Source organism: Aphelocoma coerulescens, unplaced genomic scaffold (genome assembly GCF_041296385.1).
Source record: "Aphelocoma coerulescens isolate FSJ_1873_10779 unplaced genomic scaffold, UR_Acoe_1.0 HiC_scaffold_168, whole genome shotgun sequence".
Lineage (NCBI taxonomy): Eukaryota > Metazoa > Chordata > Aves > Passeriformes > Corvidae > Aphelocoma > Aphelocoma coerulescens.
The window spans coordinates 67,964-85,366 of NW_027183516.1; the positions used below are offsets into that span (position 1 = coordinate 67,964).

At 52.9% G+C, this 17,403-nt stretch overlaps 1 protein-coding gene across 1 annotated transcript in view; it reads left to right on the forward strand.

The window, feature by feature from the left end:
• Positions 1 to 15,386, forward strand: part of LOC138100930 (zinc finger protein Eos-like) — a 73,651-nt gene extending 58,265 nt beyond the window's left edge. Inside the window, exons 8-9 of the mRNA XM_068998753.1 lie at positions 9,769 to 9,894; positions 14,629 to 15,386. Coding sequence (XP_068854854.1) covers positions 9,769 to 9,894; positions 14,629 to 15,311 — 809 coding nt within the window. The 3' untranslated portion in view covers positions 15,312 to 15,386. The remainder of the gene's footprint in view (positions 1 to 9,768; positions 9,895 to 14,628) is intronic.
• Positions 15,387 to 17,403: the final 2,017 nt, after the last annotated feature.

Here is a 17,403-nt window from a genome sequence, read left to right on the forward strand (position 1 = left end):
TGGAAAGTGAAGGGATTGTGATCCCAAATCCATGGAAAAGGGGGCTGGAAAGTGAGGGGAGTGTGATCCCAAATCCATGGAAAAAGTGCTGGAAGGTGAGGGGAGTGTGATCCTTTTCCATGGATAAAGAGTGGGAAATAAGAGAGGGGATTGTGATCCCAAATCCATGGGAAAGGGGCTGGGAGCTGTGGGATCGGGATGCTTTCCATGGATAAAGGTTCCTCAGGAGCCTCCCTGCGGAAAACCCCGCACAGCCAGGTCTGATCCCGGGAAATCGAGGGCAGGAAAGGGGCTGGGAGCTGGGAAAAGGGACTGGGAGCTGGGAAAAGGGGCTGGGAGATGGGAAAAGGGGCTGGGAGCTGGGAAAAGGGGCTGGGAGCTGGGAAAAGGGGCGGGGAGTTGTGGGATTCGGATGCTTTTCCATGGGAAAAGGGTTGGGGAGTGACAGATTGTGATCGTTTTCCATGGGAAAAGGGTGGGAGTGAAGGGACTGTGATCCCAAATCCATGGAGAAAGGGGGCTGGGAGTTGTGGGGTTGGGATTCTTTTCCATGGATAAAGAGTGGGAAGCGAGGGGATTGTGATCCCAAATCCATGGAAGAGGGGCTGGAAGGTGAGGGGAGTGTGATCCTTTTCCATAGGGGGATTGTGATCCCAAATCCATGGAAAAGGGTGGGAAAAGAGGGGATTGTGATCCTTTTCCATGGAAAAAGGGTGGGAAATGAGGGGAATGTGATCCCAAATCCATGGAGAAAGGGGGCTGGAAGGTGAGGGGATTGTGATCCCAAATCCATGGAGAAAGGGGGCTGGAAAGTGAAGGGATTGTGATCCCAAATCCATGGAAAAGGGGGCTGGAAAGTGAGGGGAGTGTGATCCCAAATCCATGGAAAAAGTGCTGGAAGGTGAGGGGAGTGTGATCCTTTTCCATGGATAAAGGGTGGGAAATAAGAGAGGGGATTGTGATCCCAAATCCATGGGAAAGGGGCTGGGAGCTGTGGGATCGGGATGCTTTCCATGGATAAAGGTTCCTCAGGAGCCTCCCTGCGGAAAACCCCGCACAGCCAGGTCTGATCCCGGGAAATCGAGGGCAGGAAAGGGGCTGGGAGCTGGGAAAAGGAGCTGGGAGATGGGAAAAGGGGCGGGGAGTTGGGAAAAGGGGCTGGGAGTTGGGAAAAGGGGCGGGGAGTTGTGGGATCCGGATGGTTTTCCATGGAAAAAGGGTGGGAAATAAGAGGGCTGTGATCCCAAATCCATGGAGAAAGGGGCTGGAAAAGAGGGGATTGTGATCCCAAATCCATGGAAAAGTGGTGGGGAGTGAGGGATTGTGATCCCAAATCCATGGGAAAAGGGTGGGAAGAGAGTGGATTGTGATCCCAAATCCATGGAGAAAGGGGCTGGAAAAGAGGGGATTGTGATCCCAAATCCATGGGAAAAAGGGTGGGAAAAGAGGGGATTGTGATCCCAAATCCATGGAGAAAGGGGGCTGGAAGGTGAGGGGATTGTGATCCCAAATCCATGGAGAAAGGGGGCTGGAAAGTGAAGGGATTGTGATCCCAAATCCATGGGAAAAGTGCTGGAAGGTGAGGGGAGTGTGATCCTTTTCCATGAATAAAAGAGTGGGAAGAGAGGGGATTGTGATCCCAAATCCATGGGAAAGGGGCTGGGAGCTGTGGGATCGGGATGCTTTCCATGGATAAAGGTTCCTCAGGAGCCTCCCTGCGGAAAACCCCGCACAGCCAGGTCTGATCCCGGGAAATCGAGGCCGGGAAAGGGGCTGGGAGCTGGGAAAAGGGGCTGGGAGCTGGGAAAAGGGGCTGGGAGTTGTGGGATCCGGATGGTTTTCCATGGAAAAAGGGTGGGAAATAAGAGGACTGTGATCCCAAATCCATGGAGAAAGGGGCTGGAAAAGAGGGGATTGTGATCCCAAATCCATGGGAAAAGGGTGGGAAGAGAGTGGATTGTGATCCCAAATCCATGGAGAAAGGGGCTGGAAAAGAGGGGATTGTGATCCCAAATCCATGGGAAAAGGGTGGGAAAAGAGGGGATTGTGATCCCAAATCCATGGAGAAAGGGGCTGGAAAGTGAGGGGAGTGTGATCCCAAATCCATGGAAAAAGTGCTGAAAGGTGAGGGGAGTGTGATCCTTTTCCATGGATAAAGAGTGGGATGAGAAGGGATTGTGATCCCAAATCCATGGAAAAGGGGTGGGAGCTGTGGGATTGGGATCCTTTTCCATGGAAAAAGGGTGGGGAATAAGAGGACTGTGATCCCAAATCCATGGAGAAAGGGGCTGGAAGGTGAGGGGAGTGTGATCCTTTTCCACAGGGGGATTGTGATCCCAAATCCATGGAAAAAGGGTTGGGAGTGACAGGATTGTGATGGTTTTCCATGAAAAAAGGTTGGGAGTGAAGGGATTGTGATCCCAAATCCATGGAAAAGGGGTGGGAGCTGTGGGATCGTGACCCTTTTCCATGGATAAGGAGTGGGAAAAGAGAGGAGTGTGATCCCAAATCCGTGGAAAAGGAGGGGAAAGAGGGGATCCTGATCCTTTTCCATGGATAAAGAGTGGGGAGTGAGGGAATTGTGATCCCAAATCCATGGAAAAGGGGTGGGAGTGAGGGATTGTGATCCCAAATCCATGGAAAAGGGGCTGGGAGTGAGGGATTGTGATCCCAAATCCATGGAAAAGGGGCTGGGAGTGAGGGATTGTGATCCCAAATCCATGGAAAAGGGTGGGGAGTGAGGGGTTGTGACGTTTTTCCATGGAAAAAGGGCTGGGAGTTGTGGGATTGTGACCCATTTTCATGGAAAAGGGGTGGGAGTGAGGGAATTGTGATCCCAAATCCATGGAAAAGTGGTGGGGAGTGAGGGATTGTGATCCCAAATCCATGGAAAAGGGCTGGGAGTGAGGGATTGTGATCCCAAATCCATGGAAAAGGGGTGGGGAATGAGGGATTGTGATCCCAAATCCATGGAAAAGGGGTGGGGAGTGAGGGATTGTGATCCCAAATCCATGGAAAAGGGGTGGGAGTGAGGGATTGTGATCCCAAATCCATGGAAAAGGGGTGGGAGCTGTGGGATCGTGACCCTTTTCCATGGATAAGGAGTGGGAAAAGAGAGGAGTGTGATCCCAAATCTGTGGGAAAAAGGCTGGAAAGTGAGGGGAGTGTGATCCCGAATCCATAGGGGGATTGTGATCCCAAATCCATGGGAGAGGGGCTGGGAGTGAGGGATTGTGATCCATTTTCATGGAAAAAGGTTGGGAAGTGAGGAGATTGTGACCCATTTTCATGGGAAAGGGGTGGGGAGTGAGGGATTGTGATCCCAAATCCATGGAAAAGGGGTGGGGAATGAGGGATTGTGATCCCAAATCCATGGAAAAGGGGCTGGGAGTGAGGGATTGTGATCCATTTTCATGGAAAAAGGTTGGGAAGTGAGGAGATTGTGACCCATTTTCATGGGAAAGGGGTGGGGAGTGAGGGATTGTGATCCCAAATCCATGGAAAAGGGGTGGGAGTGAGGGATTGTGATCCCAAATCCATGGAAAAGGGCTGGGAGTGAGGGATTGTGATCCCAAATCCCTGGGAAAAGGGTGGGGAGTGAGGGGTTGTGACGTTTTTCCATGGAAAAAGGGCTGGGAGTTGTGGGATTGTGACCCATTTTCATGGAAAAGGGGTGGGAGTGAGGGAATTGTGATCCCAAATCCATGGAAAAGGGGTGGGGAATGAGGGATTGCGATCCCAAATCCATGGAAAAGGGGTGGGGAGTGAGGGATTGTGATCCCAAATCCATGGAAAAGGGGCTGGGAGTGAGGGATTGTGATCCCAAATCCATGGAAAAGGGGTGGGGAGTGAGGGGTTGTGACGTTTTTCCATGGAAAAAAGGGCTGGGAGTTGTGGGATTGTGACCCATTTTCATGGAAAAGGGGTGGGGAGTGAGGGATTGTGATCCCAAATCCATGGAAAAGGGGCTGGGAATGAGGGATTGTGATCCCAAATCCATGGAAAAGGGGTGGGAGCTGTGGGATCGTGACCCTTTTCCATGGATAAGGAGTGGGAAAAGAGAGGAGTGTGATCCCAAATCTGTGGGAAAAGGGCTGGAAAGTGAGGGGAGTGTGATCCCGAATCCATAGGGGGATTGTGATCCCAAATCCATGGAAAAGGGGCTGGGAGTGAGGGATTGTGATCCATTTTCATGGAAAAAGGTTGGGAAGTGAGGAGATTGTGACCCATTTTCATGGGAAAGGGGTGGGGAGTGAGGGATTGTGATCCCAAATCCATGGAAAAGGGGTGGGAGTGAGGGATTGTGATCCCAAATCCATGGAAAAGGGGCTGGGAGTGAGGGATTGTGATCCCAAATCCATGGAAAAGGGGTGGGGAGTGAGGGATTGTGATCCCAAATCCCTGGGAAAAGGGTGGGGAGTGAGGGGTTGTGACGTTTTTCCATGGAAAAAGGGCTGGGAGTTGTGGGATTGTGACCCATTTTCATGGAAAAGGGGTGGGAGTGAGGGATTGTGATCCCAAATCCATGGAAAAGGGGTGGGAGTGAGGGGTTGTGATCCCAAATCCATGGAAAAGGGGTGGGAGCTGTGGGATCGTGACCCTTTTCCATGGATGAGTGGGAAAAGAGAGGAGTGTGATCCCAAATCTGTGGGAAAAGAGCTGGAAAGTGAGGGGAGTGTGATCCCGAATCCATAGGGGGATTGTGATCCCAAATCCATGGAAAAGGGGCTGGGAGTGAGGGATTGTGATCCCAAATCCATGGGAGAGGGGCTGGGAGTGAGGGATTGTGATCCATTTTCATGGAAAAAGGTTGGGAAGTGAGGAGATTGTGACCCATTTTCATGGGAAAGGGGTGGGGAGTGAGGGGTTGTGATCCCAAATCCATGGAAAAGGGGTGGGGAGTGAGGGGTTGTGATCCCAAATCCATGGAAAAGGGGCTGTCAGTGAGGGATTGTGATCCCAAATCCATGGAAAAGGGGTGGGGAGTGAGGGAGTGTGATCCCAAATCCATGGAAAAGGGCTGGGAGTGAGGGATTGTGATCCCAAATCCGTGGAAAAGGGCTGGGAGTGAGGGATTGTGATCCCAAATCCGTGGAAAAGGGCTGGGAGTGAGGGATTGTGATCCCAAATCCATGGAAAAGGGCTGGGAGTGAGGGATTGTGATGCTTTTCCATGGAAAAAGGGCTGGGAAGTGTTGGGAACGTGCTCCCGGTGCCGTGAGTCGATGCCACCACCCCACTGTGCCCTCCCAAATCCCAAATCCCAGATCCCAAATCCCAAATCCCTGACTCCAAACGCCCATTCCCAGAATTTCCAGGAGCTTTTTCCACGAGCTGCCATTCCCTACTTTTGGAATCGTGGCTCGGGAGCTGCAGGGAGGCAGAATTTTCCCGGGAAAAAGCCAAAATCGGGGCATTCCCATCTCCTTAGCGTGGTCTCCCCTGGAAGCACCGGGATTTTTGGGAGTAGGGACATTCCCACTCGGGATTCCCAGGAACAGGGAACATGCCAGAGTGGGAATTTTAGGATCAGGGCCATTCCTGATTTGGATTCCCAGGAGCAGGGGACATTCCTGATTGGGATTCTGGGATGCAGGGGCCATTCCAGAGTAGGATTTTTGGGAGCAGGGAACATTCCTGACTGGTGTTCCCAGGCTCAGAGTCATTCCTGATTGGGATTTTCATGATCAGGGGCCATTCCTGGGCTCAGGGGCCATTCCTGATTGGGATTTTCAGGATCAGGGGCCATTCCCACTTGGGATTTTCAGGCTCAGGGACCATTCCTGACTGGGATTTTCAGGATCAGGGGCCATTCCCGGGCTCAGGGCCATTCCTGATTGGGATTTTCAGCATCAGGGGCCATTCCCATTCGGTATTCCCAGGCTCCGGGGCCATTCCTGATTGGGATTTTCAGGCTCAGGGACCATTCCTGATTGGGATTTTCAGGATCAGGGGCCATTCCTGGGCTCAGGGGCCATTCCCAATTGGGATTTTCAGCATCAGGGGCCATTCCCACTCGGGATTTTCAGCATCAGGGCCCATTCCCATTCGGTATTCCCAGGCTCAGGGGCCATTCCTGACTGGGATTTTCAGGATCAGGGGCCATTCCCAGGCTCCGGGGCCATTCCTGATTGGGATTTTCAGCATCTGGGACCATTCCCAATTGGGATTTTCAGCATCAGGGGCCATTCCCAGGCTCAGGGGCCATTCCTGATTGGGATTTTCCGGATCAGGGGCCATTCCCAGGCTTAGGGGCCATTCCTGATTGGGATTTTCAGCATCAGGGGCCATTCCCACTCAGGATTTTCAGCATCAGGGGCCATTCCTGGGCTCAGGGGCCATTCCTGATTGGGATTTTCCAGACCAGGGGCCATTCCCGATTGGGATTTTCAGCATCAGGGGCCATTCCTGATTGGGATTTTCATGATCAGGGGCCATTCCCGGGCTCAGGGCCATTCCTGATTGGGATTTTCAGCATCAGGGGCCATTCCCATTCGGTATTCCCAGGCTCCGGGGCCATTCCTGATTGGGATTTTCAGGCTCAGGGGCCATTCCCGATTGGGATTTTCAGCATCAGGGGCCATTCCCAGGCTCAGGGGCCATTCCCGATTGGGATTTTCAGCATCAGGGGCCATTCCCAGGCTCAGGGGCCATTCCTGATTGGGATTTTCAGCATCTGGGACCATTCCTGATTGGGATTTTCAGGATCAGGGGCCATTCCCAGGCTCAGGGGCCATTCCTTATTGGGATTTTCAGCATCAGGGGCCATTCCCTCTCAGGATTTTCCGGCTCAGGGGCCATTCCTGATTGGGATTTTCAGGATCAGGGGCCATTCCCGACTGGGATTTTCAGCATCAGGGGCCATTCCCACTCAGGATTTTCAGCATCAGGGGCCATTCCCAGGCTCAGGGGCCATTCCTGATTGGGATTTTCCAGACCAGGGGCCATTCCCGATTGGGATTTTCAGCATCAGGGGCCATTCCTGATTGGGATTTTCATGATCAGGGGCCATTCCCAGGCTCAGGAGCCATTCCCAACTGGGATTTTCAGCATCTGGGGCCATTCCCAATTGGTATTCCTGGGCTCAGGGGCCATTCCTGATTGGGATTTTCAGGATCAGGGGCCATTCCCAGGCTCAGGGGCCATTCCCAATTGGGATTTTCAGCATCAGGGGCCATTCCCAGGCTCAGGGGCCATTCCTGATTGGGATTTTCAGCATCTGGGACCATTCCCAATTGGGATTTTCAGCATCAGGGGCCATTCCCACTCAGGATTTTCAGCATCAGGGGCCATTCCCAGGCTCAGGAGCCATTCCCAACTGGGATTTTCAGCATCAGGGGCCATTCCCACTTGGTATTCCTGGGCTCAGGGGCCATTCCTGATTGGGATTTTCAGGATCAGGGGCCATTCCTGGGCTCAGGGGCCATTCCCAATTGGGATTTTCCAGATCAGGGGCCATTCCCACTCGGGATTTTCAGCATCAGGGCCCATTCTCATTCGTTATTCCCGGGCTCAGGGGCCATTCCTGACTGGGATTTTCAGGATCAGGGGCCATTCCCACTCGGGATTTCCAGATCAGGGGCCATTCCCACTCGGGATTTTCAGCATCAGGGCCCATTCCCATTCGGTATTCCCAGGCTCAGGGGCCATTCCTGACTGGGATTTTCAGGATCAGGGGCCATTCCCAATTGGGATTTTCAGCATCAGGGGCCATTCCCGGGCTCAGGGCCATTCCTGATTGGGATTTTCAGCATCAGGGGCCATTCCCATTCGGTATTCCCAGGCTCCGGGGCCATTCCTGATTGGGATTTTCAGCATCTGGGACCATTCCCAATTGGGATTTTCAGCATCAGGGGCCATTCCCAGGCTCAGGGGCCATTCCTGATTGGGATTTTCCGGATCAGGGGCCATTCCCAGGCTTAGGGGCCATTCCTGATTGGGATTTTCAGCATCAGGGGCCATTCCCACTCAGGATTTTCAGCATCAGGGGCCATTCCCAGGCTCAGGAGCCATTCCCAACTGGGATTTTCAGGATCAGGGGCCATTCCCAGGCTCAGGGGCCATTCCTGATTGGGATTTTCCAGATCAGGGGCCATTCCCACTCGGGATTTTCAGCATCAGGGGCCATTCCCAGGCTCAAGGGCCATTCCCACTCGGGATTTCCAGATCAGGGGCCATTCCCACTCGGGATTTTCAGCATCAGGGCCCATTCTCATTCGTTATTCCCGGGTTCAGGGGCCATTCCTGATTGGGATTTTCTGCATCAGGGGCCATTCCCAGGCTCAGGGGCCATTCCTGATTGGGATTTTCAGCATCAGGGGCCATTCCCATTCGGTATTCCCAGGCTCCGGGGCCATTCCTGATTGGGATTTTCAGCATCTGGGACCATTCCCAATTGGGATTTTCAGCATCAGGGGCCATTCCCAGGCTCAGGGGCCATTCCTGATTGGGATTTTCCGGATCAGGGGCCATTCCCAGGCTTAGGGGCCATTCCTGATTGGGATTTTCAGCATCAGGGGCCATTCCCGACTGGGATTTTCAGCATCAGGGGCCATTCCCACTTGGTATTCCTGGGCTCAGGGGCCATTCCTGATTGGGATTTTCAGGATCAGGGGCCATTCCCAGGCTCAGGGGCCATTCCCAATTGGGATTTTCAGCATCAGGGGCCATTCCCAGGCTCAGGGGCCATTCCTGATTGGGATTTTCAGCATCAGGGGCCATTCCTGGGTTCAGGAGCCATTCCTGATTGGGATTTTCAGGATCAGGGGCCATTCCCACTCGGGATTTTCAGCATCAGGGGCCATTCCTGGGTTCAGGAGCCATTCCTGATTGGGATTTTCCAGATCAGGGGCCATTCCCACTCGGGATTTTCAGCATCAGGGGCCATTCCCAGGCTCAAGGGCCATTCCCAACTGGGATTTCCAGATCAGGGGCCATTCCCAATTGGGATTTTCAGCATCAGGGCCCATTCTCATTCGTTATTCCCGGGCTCAGGGGCCATTCCTGATTGGGATTTTCCAGATCAGGGGCCATTCCCACTCAGGATTTTCAGCATCAGGGCCCATTCTCATTCGTTATTCCCGGGCTCAGGGGCCATTCCCACTCGGGATTTTCAGCATCAGGGGCCATTCCCGCTCGGTATTCCCGGCTCGCGGCCATTCCCAGCCGCTTTTCCCGCGGCCATGGCGGGGTTACCGGGCCCACCCGCGGGGCTACCGGGCCCACCCGCGGGGCTACCGGGCCCACTCACGGGGCTACCGGGCCCACCCGCAGGGCTACCGGGCCCACTCACGGGGCTACCGGGCACACCCGCGGGGCTACCGGGCCCACCCGCGGGGCTACCGGGCACACTCACGGGGTTACCGGGCCCACCCGCGGGGCTACCGGGCCCACCCGCGGGGCTACCGGGCACACCCGCGGGGCTACCGGGCCCACCCGCGGGGCTACCGGGCCCACCCGCGGGGCTACCGGGCACACTCACGGGGTTACCGGGCCCACTCACGGGGCTACCGGGCCCACCCGCGGGGCTACCGGGCCCACCCGCGGGCCGATCCCAGCGCTGAAGCCGCCTCCTCTCCCCCCCCCCCCCCCCCTCCAGCGGCAGGAGCGGGCCCCGCTGGAAGCAGGAGGGATCCGGGAGCGGCTGCCGGCACCGAGGGGACACGCACGGGGTAAGCTCGGGGCCCGGCAGCCGCTCCCAGGGGCCCTCCCATCCCGGAGCTCCCGTCCCGCCCGCTCATCCCGGGATTTTTCTTTGTTTGTGTTCCAGGAGAGGAAATCCGGGAGCTGGACATGGTGCCTGAGGCGCTGCTGCACCCCGAGCGCCCCACCTTCATCGAGCGCCTGGCCGGCAGCTTCACCAAGAGGAAACGCTCCACGCCGCAGAAATTCGTGGGTAAGGGGATGGGGTTTTCCAGGGAAAAGATGGAAAAATCCGCTCGGGAGATGAATCGGGAATGGTTTGGCGAGGGGGGGGGGGGGGAAGGGGGAGCGGGGCCGGGAGCGGCGTCGGGAGGGGAATCCCCACACAAAGGCCTCGAGATGAGGCTCAAATGAACAGAAAAAACCCTCAAATTAACCAAAAAACGGCTCCAAAAATTAAAAAAAAAAGCAATAAATTGAAATGAAAAGAAAAGCATCTCATTTTTTTTTAAAAAAAGCTTTAATTTAAAAAATCCTCCCCTCACATTGAAAAAAACCCCACATTAAACAAAAAAAACCCCTCAAATTACCGCCTCCCCCGCCTCAAATTAACAAAAACCCAAGAGAAAACGCTCCACGCCACAGAAATTCGTGGGTGAGGGGCTGGGGTTTTCCAGGGAAAAGATGGAAAAATCCTCAGGGAGATGAGGGGCGGCCTCAGGGATTTGTGGGGTTTGGGGGGGGCCGGGAGCGGCGCCGGAAGGGGAATCCCCACACAAAGGCCTCAAATTAACTAAAACCCCCTCAAATGAACAAAAAACCTGCTCAGAATTAATAAAAAACAAACCTGATCTGAAAGGAAAAGGAACTCATTTTAAAAAACCTTTAAATTTAAAAAAACTCCCCTCAGATTGAAAAAACCCACATTAAATGAAAAAAATCCCTCCAATTAACAAAAAAACTGCTCAAAATTAATAAAAATCCCCCTGAAATTAAAAGAAAAGCAGCTCATTAAAAAAACCTTTAAATTTAAAAAATCTCCCGTCACATTAAACAATCCCTCAAATTAGCCCCACAAATCAGCAAAAAAACCCTCAAATTAACAAAAAAACCCCTCAAATTAACAAAAAACCTGCTCCGAATTAACAAAAACAAACCTGAACTGAAAAGAAAAGGAACTCATTTAAAAAAACCTTTAAATTTAAAAAAACTCCCCTCAGATTGAAAAAACCCACATTAAATGAAAAAAATCCCTCCAATTAACAAAAAAACTGCTCAAAATTAATAAAAACAACCCTGATATTAAAAGAAAAGCAGCTCATTAAAAAAACCTTTAAATTTAAAAAATCTCCCCTCACATTAAACAATCCCTCAAGTTAACCCCACAAATCAGCAAAAAAACTCTCAAATTAACAAAAAAACCCTCAAATTAACAAAAAAAAACCTGCTCAAAATTAATGAAAAACAAACCTGAACTTAAAAGAAAAGGAACTCATTTTAAAAAACCTTTAAATTTAAAAAAACTGCCCTCAGATTGAAAAAACCCACATTAAATGAAAAAAATCCCTCAAATTAGCAAAAAAACGGCCCAGAATTAATAAAGAACAAACCTGAAATTAAAAGAAAAGGAACTCATTTAAATAGAGCTTTAAATTAAAAAAATCTCCCCTCACATTGAAAAAAGCCCCACATTAAATCAAAAATCCCCTCAATTTAACAAAAAACCTGCTCAAAATTAATAAAAACCAAACCTGAAATTAAAAGAAAGGGAACTCATTTAAAAAAACCTTTAAATTTAAAAAATCTCCCCTCATATTAAACAATCCCTCAAATTAGCCCCACAAATCAGCAAAAAAACCCCTCAAATTAACAAAAAAACCCTCAAATTAACAAAAAACCTGCTCAAAATTAATGAAAAACAAACCTGAAATTAAAAGAAAAGCAACTCATTTAACTAGAGCTTTAAATTTAAAAAATCTCCCCTCACATTGAAAAAACCCCACATTAAATAAAAAAAACCCCCAAATTAACAAAAAAACCCCTCAAAATTAATTAAAAAACCCCCTGATGTTACAAGAAAAGGAACTAATTTAAAAAAACCTTTAAATTAAAAAAATCTCCCCTCACATTAAACAATCCCTCAAATTAACCCCACAAATTAACAAAAAAAACCTCAAATTAACAAAAAACCTGCTCAAAATTAATATAAACAAACTTGAAATTAAAAGAAAAGGAACTCATTTTAAAAAACATTTAAATTTTAAAAATCTCCCCTCACATTGAAAAAAGCCCACATTAAATCAAAAAACCCCGTAAATTAACAAAAAAACTCAAACCCCACACAAAGGCCTCAAAAGTGGGCCTCAAATTAAGAAAAAACCTTAAATAATTTAAAAAAAACCCCTTAAATTAAAAAGATTCCCCCTCAATTTAAAAAATTCTCCCCCTGAATTAGAGAAAAACCACCTTAAATTAAAAAAAGCTCAAATTTTAAAAAAACCCTCTCGAATTTAAAAAAAACGCTCCTCAAATTAACAAAAAACTCCTCAAATTAACAAAAAACCCCTCACATTTAGAAGATCCCCCTCAAATTAAAAACTTCTCCCCTCAAAATGAAAAATTACCCCTCAAATTTAAAAAAACCTCCTTAAATTAAAACAATCCCCCCTCAAATGAACAAAAACCCGCTCAAATTAACAAAAAGCCCTCCAATTAAAAAAATCCCCCTTCATGTTAAAAAATACTCCCTTAAATTAACATGAAACCACTCAAATTAACAAAAAAACCTCCTCAAATTAACAAAATGCCCTCATATTAAAAAAATCTCCCCTCATAGAAAGAAAAAACCTTCAAAGTTAAAAAAACCCCCTTAAAATAAAAAGAAAAACACCCTCAAATGAACAAAACCTCAAAAAAATTCTCCCCTCAAATTAAAAAGAAAACCACCCTTAAATTACAAAAAACAAGTTCAAAATTTTAAAAGTCCTGAAACTTTAAAAATCCTCATCAAATTTAAAAAAACCTCCGAAAATTAAAAAAAAACCTCAAAAAAAACCCCCTCAAATTAAAAAAAAACCCCTCAAATTAAAAAAAAACCCTCAAATTAAAAAAAAAACCCTCAAATTAAAAAAAAAAACCCTCAAATTAAAAAAGAAAAAACACAACCCTATAAAGAAAAAATTCCCCCCTCAATATTGGATATTCCTGGAATTTTTGGGGCATTCCCCCCACCTCTCTCCCCTCCCCCTGTTATTTATGAACCTTTTAAGTTGCATTTTGATAATTTTGGAGTCTTTAAACCCCCCCCCCCCAAAAAAAAAAAATCCCCCTGGAATTTTGGAGACTTCCCCCCCCTCCTCCAGCTCCTGGCCCCATTCCCAGGAAAAAATGAACCCAAAATTTGGGGCTGAACCCCCTTAGGACCCCCCCCCCCCCAGCCTGGGGGGAGCTGCTAAATCCCAAACTTAATCCAAGGAATTCCTGGAATGGGACACAGGGACCCCCACCCCCCCCCAGGATCATTCCCAAATCCCTCCCCCATTGGGTTTGGGGTTTCCTCATAGTCCTGATCCCGACCCCAACCCCAAACCTGCCCACCCCAACCCCTGTCTCCGATTTTGGGATGCTCTGGGGGATCCCAAAACCCCAAACCTGCCCCACCCCAACCCCTCTCTCCGATTTTGGGGTGCTCTGGGGGATCCCAAAACCCCAAACCTGCCCATCCCAACCCCTCTCTCCGATTTTGGGGTGCTCTGGGGGATCCCAAAACCCCAAACCTGCCCATCCCAACCCCTGTCTCTGATTTTGGGGTGCTCTGGGGGATCCCAAAACCCCAAACCTGCCCATCCCAACCCCTCTCTCCGATTTTGGGATGCTCTGGGGGATCCCAAAACCCCAAACCTGCCCACCCCAACCCCTGTCTCTGATTTTGGGGTGCTCTGGGGGATCCCAAAACCCCAAACCTGCCCACCCCAACCCCTGTCTCTGACTTTGGGGTGCTCTGGGGGATCCCAAAACCCCAGACCTGCCCACCCCAACCCCTGTCTCTGACTTTGGGGTGCTCTGGGGGTTTCCCCATCCCACCCCAACCCCTCTCTCCGATCTGGGGGTGCTCTGGGGGATCCCAAAACCCCAAACCCACCCACCCCCCCAACCCCTCTCTCCCATCTGGGGGTCTCCCAGCCCCACCCCAACCCCTCTCTCTGATATTGGGGTGCTCTGAGGGATCCCAAAACCCCAAACCTTCCCACCCCAACCCCTCTCTCTGATATTGGGGTGCTCTGGGAGTGTCCCAACCCCTCTCTCCGATCTGGGGATGCTCTGGGGGCTCCCAAAACCCCAAACCCACTCCCCCCACCCCCTCTCCCTGACTTTGGGGTGCCCTGGGGATGCCCCCATCCCATCCCAACCCCTCTCTCTGACTTTGGGGATCTCTGGGGGTGTCCCCGCCCCACCCCAACCCCTCTCCCTGACTTTGGGGTGCCCTGGGGGTGCCCCCATCCCATCCCATCCCAACCCCTCTCCCTGACTTTGGGGTGCCCCCATCCCATCCCAACCCCTCTCCCTGACTTCGGGGTGCCCTGAGGGTGTCCCCGCCCCACCCCAACCCCTGTCTCTGACATTAGGGTGCCCTGGGGGTGCCCCCATCCCACCCCATCTCATCCCACCCCATTCCATTCCATCCCATCCCATCCCATGCCATCCCATCCCACCCCAACCCCTCTCCCTGACTTCGGGGTGCCCTGGGGGTGTCCCCGCCCCACCCCAACCCCTCTCCCTGACTTCGGGGTGCCCCGGGGGTGCCCCCATCCCATCCCATCCCATCCCACCCCAACCCCTCTCCCTGACTTCGGGGTGCCCCGGGGGTGCCCCCATCCCATCCCATCCCATCCCATCCCATCCCACCCCACCCCAACCCCTCTCCCTGACTTCGGGGTGCCCCGGCGGTGTCCCCCGCCCCACCCCAACCCCTGTCTCCGCCCCACAGGCGAGAAGCAGATGCGCTTCGCCCTCTCGGAGCTGCCGTTCGATGTCAGCCCGGGCTTCGAGAAGGACGTGGACGTGGTCCCCGCCCGCGGCCACCCCCTGGACCCGCCCTACGCCGGGCCCCTGTCCCTGCTGGGCGCCGGGGACCCTCTGCGGCCGCTCCGCCTGGCCACGAACTGCATCACCGAGGTGACCCCGGTCATCAGCTCCGTCTACACCCAGATCCAAGCGCTGCCCGCCCGCCTGGAGCTGCCGCGGGGCCGCGAAGCTTCCGAGGACGGCCCGGAAGGGATCCCGGTGATCTTCCGCAGCCGCGATCCCGGCGGGTCCCCTTCCAACGGCTGCCAGGACTCCACGGACACCGAGAGCATCCAGGAGGAGCGGCCGGGCGGCAGCAGCCGGCACAGCCCCGCGTACGCCAAGGAGGAGCCCAAGGAGGGGCCCGAGGGGGCGGCGCGGTGCTTCCCGAAGGATTCCCTGCGGGTGCTCAACGAGGACGGCGAGCAGCTGCGGGCGTTCTGCTGCGAGCACTGCCGGGTGCTGTTCCTGGACCACGTCATGTTCACCATCCACATGGGCTGCCACGGCTTCAGGGACCCTTTCGAGTGCAACATCTGCGGCTACCGCAGCCAGGACCGGTACGAGTTCTCCTCCCACATCGTGCGCGGCGAGCACAAAATCTGAGCTTGGAAAAATCGCCCCCCCTCCTCAAATTCCCCGGTTTTCTCCTCCCACGTGGCGCGCGCGGCGAGCTCGAAATGGGAGGTTGGAAAGATCGCCCCGCCTCCAATTTCCTGATTTGTCCCCATTTTCCCCTCCCACATCGTGCGCGGCGAGCTCGAAATGGGAGGTTGGAAAGATCGCCCCGCCTCCAATTGCCCGATTTTCCCCAGTTTTCCCCCATTTCCCCCCATTTTTCCTGATTTTCCCCGGTTTTCCCCTCGCACATGGTGCGCGGCGAGCTCGAAATGGGAGGTTGGAAAGATCGCCCCGCCTCCAATTGCCCGATTTTCCCCAGTTTTCCCCCATTTCCCCCCATTTTTCCCGATTTTCCCCGGTTTTCCCCTCCCACATCGTGCGCGGCGAGCTCGAAATGCGTGGTTGGAAGAATCGCCCCGCCTCCAATTGCCCGATTTGCCCCGATTTTCCCCCGTTTTTCCCGGTTTTCCCCTCCCACATGGTGCACGGCGAGCTCGAAATGGGAGGTTGGAAAGATCGCCCCGCCTCCAATTGCCCGATTTCCCCCCCATTTTTCCCGATTTTCCCCGCTTTCCCCCCATTTTCCCCTCCCCGTCTTTAGCGCGGCCCCTCCCCTCCTTAGGGCATGGAACTGTTGGGTTGTGTTGTTTTTATTTTTTTTTTTTTCTTTTATACTCCTTTGCACTGACTTTGGCTATAAAACAACAACAAAAAAAAAGTATTTAAAAACAACAAAAAAAACACCCAAAACCAGAAACAACCTCCCCCCCCCGCCGACCCCACCCCCCAAAAAAAAAACCGACCGGCCCCGCCCAGGGGGAGACCTTTTTTATAAACGGAATTATTTAAATATTGAATAGGAACTGACTTTTTTTTTTTTTTTTGTGCTTTTTTTTTTTTTCCCCCTTTTGCCCCCGTTATTTATTAAGCTTTTCGGTTGCTCTTTTGAAAATTCTTGGGGGGGGGGGGGGGAGTTTTTTTCACCCACCCCCCCCCAAAAAAAAACAAAAAAAAAGAAAAAAAAAAAAAGAAAAGGAAAAGAAAAGAAAAAAAAGATGAAGAAGACAAAAAACAAAAAGTCTCACTTGAATTTTGGAGACTGTTCCCCCCCTGCCCCGCTCCCGCCGGCTCCGAGCCCGGCACTGCCCGGCCCCATTCCCGGGCTAAAGGAACCTCAAAATTCGGTGCTAAACCCCCCCCACCACCCCCCTCCCCCACATCCGGGACCCCCCCAAACCCCGGCCTGACCCCCCCCCCCCCCCCCAGCCCAGGGGGAGCTGCCCCGTCCCGAGCTTTAACCGGGAAACCCCAAAATGGGACGTGGGGACCCCCTGGCATCCCCCAGGATCCTTCCCAGAGCCTTCCCAGATCCCCCCCCCCCCCGAACCCCTAAAATGAAGGATGAGGGTCCCACGTTGGATCCTGGGGTCTCCTCCTCCTCGGCACGTGCAGGGTGGGACCCCCAGATCTGGGACCCCACCCCCCCCCCCCCCGAGTTTGGGGTCTGACAAAGGGGGGGGGGAGCTCAGAGGACCCCAATCCCAGCCCCCCTCAGTCCTGGGGGACCCCACCTCAACCCCCCACCCCTCAGTGCTGGGGGACCCCTTGCTGCAGCCCCCCCACCCATATGGGGTCCCCCCAGTCCCCAACCCTTCAGATCTGGGGGGACCCCCCGGCCATGGGGACCCCCAGTCACAGCCCCCCCCCCCCACATGGGGTCACCCCAGCCCCCAGAACTGGGGGATCCCCCCCCCCGAGTGGGGACCCCCAGCCCAGGCCCCACCCCTCAATGCTGGGGGGACCCCTCGCTGCAGCCCCCCCACCCATGGGGTCCCCCCAGCCCCAACCCCTTGGAATTGGGGACCCCTCGCTGCAGCCCCCCCACCCATGGGGTCCCCCCAGCCCCCACCCCTTGGAATTGGGGACCCCCACCCCAGACCTTCAGTGCTGGGGACCCCCAATTGCAGCCCCTCACCCTTGAGGACCCCACTCCTTGGAATTGGGGACCCCCACCCCAGACCTTCAGTGCTGGGGACCCCCAATTGCAGCCCCTCACCCTTGAGGACCCAAATCCCTT